Source organism: Malurus melanocephalus, unplaced genomic scaffold, assembly GCF_030028575.1.
Source record: "Malurus melanocephalus ecotype Western Australia unplaced genomic scaffold, MMel_1.1 scaffold_376, whole genome shotgun sequence".
Taxonomy (NCBI): domain Eukaryota; kingdom Metazoa; phylum Chordata; class Aves; order Passeriformes; family Maluridae; genus Malurus; species Malurus melanocephalus.
Window position 1 is genome coordinate 254,546 of NW_026623608.1, and position 6,122 is coordinate 260,667.

General features: G+C 38.8%; 1 protein-coding gene across 1 annotated transcript in view; it reads left to right on the forward strand.

Moving 5' to 3' along the window:
- MED13 (mediator complex subunit 13) overlaps positions 1 to 6,116 on the forward strand; it is a 51,829-nt gene extending 45,713 nt beyond the window's left edge. The window contains exons 27-30 of the mRNA XM_057378807.1: positions 29 to 177; positions 402 to 575; positions 1,623 to 1,723; positions 2,379 to 6,116. Coding sequence (XP_057234790.1) covers positions 29 to 177; positions 402 to 575; positions 1,623 to 1,723; positions 2,379 to 2,511 — 557 coding nt within the window. The 3' untranslated portion in view covers positions 2,512 to 6,116. The remainder of the gene's footprint in view (positions 1 to 28; positions 178 to 401; positions 576 to 1,622; positions 1,724 to 2,378) is intronic.
- The last annotated feature ends 6 nt before the right edge of the window (positions 6,117 to 6,122 follow it).

Below are 6,122 nucleotides of genomic sequence, written 5' to 3' on the forward strand. Positions count from 1 at the left end.
GAATTCACTGGTCTTGTTCTTTTTTAAGATGGAGCAGATGGAATGGGAATCTTTGACTTGTTAGACACTGGAGATGATCTTGACCCTGATATTATAAATATTCTTCCTGCATCTCCTGGTGGATCCCCTGTGCATTCTCCAGGGTCCCACTACCCCCATGGAGGTGATATGGGCAAGGTAACTATTGGAGGAAATACAGTTGTGTGTGTGTGTGTGTGTGTTGTCTGTTTTTTCTTCATCAGTTGATTTCCTTTTGTGGAATGGAAGTTTTTGAATCCCTTGCATATTGGATTGTCATGTCCTACTTGGATGTTTCAAAATGCTTTGTGTTTCAAGTTACAGATAATTTCTATTAAATTTGTACTCTCCTAATACAAAACCCGTTGCCTGTTGTGTTCCAGGGTCAAGGCACAGATCGATTGCTTTCCACAGAATCTCATGATGAAGTAACAAATATACTGCAGCAGCCACTGGCCCTCGGTTATTTTGTGTCAACTGCCAAAGCAGGTCCATTGCCTGACTGGTTTTGGTCAGCGTGTCCTCAAGCACAAAATCAGTGTCCCTTGTTTCTAAAGGTACTGTACCCTCAGGGATCTGGGGGTGAAATCTGTTCTGGTTAAACCAAACTGTGAGCATGTCTTTGGGGAAAGTTCTGCTTTTGCTTCAGGAGAGGCCAGGTGTCATTTTTGAGATTTGGCTGTTTGGAAGGTTCTGCTTTGCTCGTGGTTCCTTCCTGATTTTYTGGACTCCTTTCTTTTCCTGGCTTTATGCTACAAGATTTTGTAAGAATAGGTTGAGTCCCTGGACTCCCATTGGGACTGGTGGTAGGGGGGAGGTACACAAGTGCAATGTAATATCTTAGTTGCACTGGGTTAAAAAAAGAATAAATAAATCTCTTTCTATATTGCACAAAGCATAAAAGCTGGTTTTCCCATGTTGGCTTTGCCAAGTTAAAGGCATTGTGTCATCTGTCTGGATATTGTCTGAGCCCCTTATCTTCTTATAGCACAGTCAAGACACACTTGGCACATTTAAGGCTATACTTTGGTATTCAGAAAAACTTTCTGTATTAACAATATTCACCTTTGACATAAATCAGCATCTCTAATACTGTGCTTTATTTTCTAACGATACAGATGCATCTTCTGCAGCCTTGTTTGTGTCTGGATTAGCAGGTCCTCTTGGCCTAAGCTCATCTGTGGCTTTGCTATTGGATATTATTTTGAAGAGAGGATTTATTATTTACGCTAAGCAGCTCTGTATATGAAATATAAATGCACCAGGCCCATGGAAAGCAACTGAACTTCCGAGTCTGTGTGTTATTAGACATCTTAGRCCACTTGAGTTGCTCTTTTAATAATCACTTAATATAGAAAAGGGATTAAAAACCCCACTAAAATATGTTGCACTACCAGCACTGTGCTTTTAGGAGACATCTGTGTGACAGAATATAAAGGAGGCCTTTATATTCTGATAATTCCTGAACTTGTTGATGGCCTAAGCATAAGATTTGTTTTGGCTTGTGCATCAGAGAAGGTGACTGCAAGGTACAACAATATGGGAGAAGGAAATATGGTGTAGTTGATCAGGCAGTAACTTCTGGCTTCCTTCCTCCTCCTCAGGCCTCTTTGCACCTCCACGTGCCTTCAGTGCAATCAGACGAGCTACTCCACAGTAAACACTCCCATCCACTTGATTCTAATCAAACTTCTGATGTGCTCAGGTATTTATCAGTGATCGCTTGCAAAAATGTTGTGCATTTGATTTTTAATGCTGCTGCAGTGAAGCTGCATGTTTGTTTTTCCTGCTSTTAGTTTTTTTCTTTGCACAGCTGATATCCTTAGTGCAGATAAATTACTGCGCTTTAAGTGATTGTCACAGAACAGTGGAATTCAAACCAAACATCTCTAAGCCCTTCTTTTACTAATCAGTGTTGATTACAACTGAAAATGTTTGAAAAACAATGAATTCCTCAAACTARAAGAGTTTGAGGTCTAGCAGGAAAGACAGTAATAGTTAAGCCAGAATATTGCATGGAATCTCGTGAAAAATCTGGAATGCTGAAGGACAGGAGCCTAGACCTATGTAAATATGGGACAGTAATTGAGACAACATCAGATTTTTTTCCCCTTTTCTGTTTTTTTTTAGTGTGAACCTCTTGATATGAATTAAGCAAAGACAATTACAATGACAGTTTTCCACTGAAAGCAAGTTTAGCTCTGCACTGCTTGTACTAATTCGGAAGACATGTTATTTCTGAATGTTGGCAAACCTATTTTATGTTTTTAATGCCAAAGAAACTGGATTATAGTAAATTAGGGCTGTAAAATCCTGGTGAGAAAATGTGTTGGCCTGACAGAAGGCTGTTTGTTTTTCAGGTTTGTTCTGGAACAGTACAATGCACTCTCCTGGCTAACCTGTGATCCTGCAACCCAGGACAGACGGTCATGTCTCCCAATTCATTTTGTGGTGCTGAATCAGTTGTATAACTTTATCATGAATATGCTGTGATCTTCATCTGAATTTTGCAAGACAAAAATGAGGAAAAGGGATATTTCACTGCAGGACTAAGTTATAATTCTTCTCAGTGCGAGTTGTTTGTGATGGGGTATGAATCTTGTTACTTCCAGCAAATATTGTTTTGACTTGTGAGAGGGGCACCCATCGCCCTGCTGTCTTTGAGTCACTGACTATGGGGGACGCTTCAGAATGATGATCAGAAAGTGTATTATAACATTTTTAGTAGCAAAATTAACCATTTTTCCCCAGCCACAGTATTTGTGAAGAGTAATGAGCCATAGTACCCAGTCATGGTGAATGAATTTTAAAAGCATGGAGATGAGAAGAAACATGAGGAACAATTAAGTTTCAACCTATGGCTTCAGAACATCAAGATGTTCTTGTATTGGATTATAGTACTTAGTATTCAAAAATGCCTGCATCTCTTATTTATTGTAAGTTTTTAAATGTATAAATTGTCTTATATTTCTTAACCTCTTTTATAAAAATTTTCCTAGAAGGTTTATACTGCCTTCTTGCTTTAAAGCAATTGGTCTAAAATATATGTAATCGTCTTAATTAAAAGTTGCAGTAGGTTGCTTTTAGAGTATTATTTTTTTGTAAGGGGTGGGTGGGGACAGTAAATTTGTATTGTCTTGATGTACAGTTTAATGGGGATAGAGGGGTTAATGTCCATACCATTGTGTGTGGGGGATTTACAGCTAAGCTGTAGTTGCAGAGTACATGTACAGTAATGAAGTTCACTGTGTTTATATAAATTGAAAAGGTACCGGGTCTTACAGCATTTTATATCACACCTTTACAGAGTAACAATGGCAATATATAAGTGATATTGTAGGTGGTTTAACTTGTAGTGAGAATAAAATGAATAAACTCTTCAATTGAAGTTTGTGTTATGGTTCAGGGCTGTGGCTAGATTCTCAGATCAACTTCCAGGACATAAGTTCTAATATCACAAGAATATCTCTTGTGCACTGTTGCTCCCTGGATATTCTTGGCACTGTGCTCATTGCATTGTTTGCTTCCACATTTGCGATAAAATGCGAATCTGAGGCGGAACACACGGAAAACTCTGACCTTATCCAAAGTCTCCTGCGAGGCTGAAATTTAGCCCAGCTCTAGCCATTCTACAAATGCAAAAATAGTCAATCTTGACTTTAAGATTGGTGTGTGTTTAACTAAAATGTGGTGTATATAGATTCTCAGTGAATTCTGGTATTCAGATTTTATTCCACTAGTAAAAAACAGCACGAAACCCTGAACATTTTCCTTTTCCATGTACTTWTGGCACTGTGGTGAAGGTCCCAAGTATCAGTGTATGGCCTTCCCCATATCCCGTTTTCAGGCTCTGGCTGGGGCATGTGCCAAGGAGGCTTYGCCCTCCCCAAGGAAGGGACTGACAAAACCACAAGGCTTCCCTAAACGTCTCCCTCTATCTACAGTCACCATTTTTTCTCAGTAGTTTCCTTCCTTTTTCCTAGCACATGCCAAATGTCTGGTGCTGCTCTAAAATAGCCCCTACGGGTGCTGAAGAGCAGCTGCAGATGCTTTTTCTGGGTTCCTTATCTGACTGCCAGATGAAAAACTGAACTCCTGCAGCGCTCCCGGGAGCCTGTCGCGATTACCCGAGTCCTGGGTCTTAATGCTGTCTGTCTCACTGGTTTAAACCTGTAAAGGAGCAAGTTTTAAGATCCATTTGTGCACCTGCTGTTAACCCTCTACAAGGGAGAATTTGCTTGCATTTACCAAACTTACTGTGTTCATGAAAATCTCGTTTCGTAAATGCAAAATACCTGCCTGAGGTGATTTTTTTCGTATGAACAGTCTCACTGAATCGTGTACATACAATATTAGCAACTTTTTTGGTTTTGTATAAAGAAGTTGTACAATTGGTGATGAGAATTTTCAGTCATTTCTTCAGAACAACATGAGTGCAATCAGAAGTTAGCATATTTTGATAAATAGAGTTAAAAACTGGGTCTGTCCATGACTTTATCTCGGTAATGCACCGCAGATTAAACGGCACATTATTGTCTTACAAGTTTTTTCTCATTTGGTTGACATTTTTGAAGTGGAAAAGTGCTCCTAAAACTGGAATTTTCAAAGTGTATGTCCTTTTCCTTTTTCTTTTCTTGAGCTTTGTTGCTAAGTGGTCATTTCTAACCCTGGCTCAGTTAACCAAGTTCCAAGGGCTGGGTTTTGGTGTGGCTTTGTTTGTGTTCAATCTGCCTTGTATTCCTAAAGGTAAGTGAATCAGCTGCCTGAACGTTGGTGTAACTGTATTCTGTTACCTGGACCAGCCTTCCCTGTGAAACTCCTACTGTGAAAGCTGCCAGTTTCCCACTCCTCCCCCCACCCCCATCAAATGCAATTAAAGTAAATTATAATATTATAACCACTATAAAAGATGAGAAGGGCCATTTCTGGAGTGATAGTCACAGCCGGCAATGTACATATCAAACCTGCCAGCACCATGAGCCAACTACTATATTGGGCATAATTTTTTTTTGGTTAGCTACTTTCATTTAACTATTTTAAGTGCACATAATAGCTGGTTTATGAATAAAATTGTCACAATCCAAWAAGTTGAGGTTGTTTAGCAAGTACAGGCTTAAACAGTTGAAAATTTCAGCTACAGCTTTTCAAGCTGGCCTTGCAACTTGCCTTGTTGTCAGTGTTTTAAGCTGCTGTGGAGATTTMTCTCTTCCAATGAAAGAAGAAGCTGAGATCCTACCATTCCAATTAAAAAATACATATTTTTTACCCAGATTGAAGCCTTTTAGTCACCTTTGACTCACTACTATTTGAATCTGGTTTCTGGAAACCCTGTTGCGAGACCAGCAAGGCTTGTACTTGTAACAACCCTTACATTTTAAAAGTAGCTGTAACATTTAGGTCTAACATTCTCTGAAATAATTAAAGATAAATGGATTTATATTTAAATCCTCAGCTATGTTCTTACTTAGCTGTCAGTTATGGCGCAGATTATTGTATTTCTATATTTACCTCTGATGGTAATTTTAACTTTGTGTGTTGCTATGAAGACTTGCCGATGTCTTTAATCAAGCACTATTTGTTAATACTGTAATATCAAAATATTATGTTGCATTATTTTAAAGCTTTCAAAAATAAGAGTAAAACATTTWAAAAAAATGCTATTGCACCATATAATTTGCTGCACAACAGTATGGCACCGCATATCAGTCTGTTGGGATAGTAATGCTGCATAAACCTTGTTTTGATCTGGGTTTCTTTGGAGAATTCATTAATAGGGTGACATTGTACAACATTTCTGTCTCGCAACCTCCAGCTGGGAAGGTGGTTTTGTTTTTTGTTTTTTTTTCTTTTCTTTTTTAAAGTTTTTTTTTTTAAGTAAAGGGCCCAGGACTATATTTCGTACTTAAAGGGTTTTTTTATTATTCTTTGTTGGGTGTACTTTTTATTTTCAGTGGAGTAAAGCTTAATTTACAGTAAAACTGGATTTGGGACCTACCACAATCCTCAGGGTCACTTTTTCAGGATGCTACTCATCGAGCTTTAGGTTTTTCCGAGTCAACTGGACGTGAGGACCTTGCCGAGCGCTGGCCTGGGCTGCCGCTGCC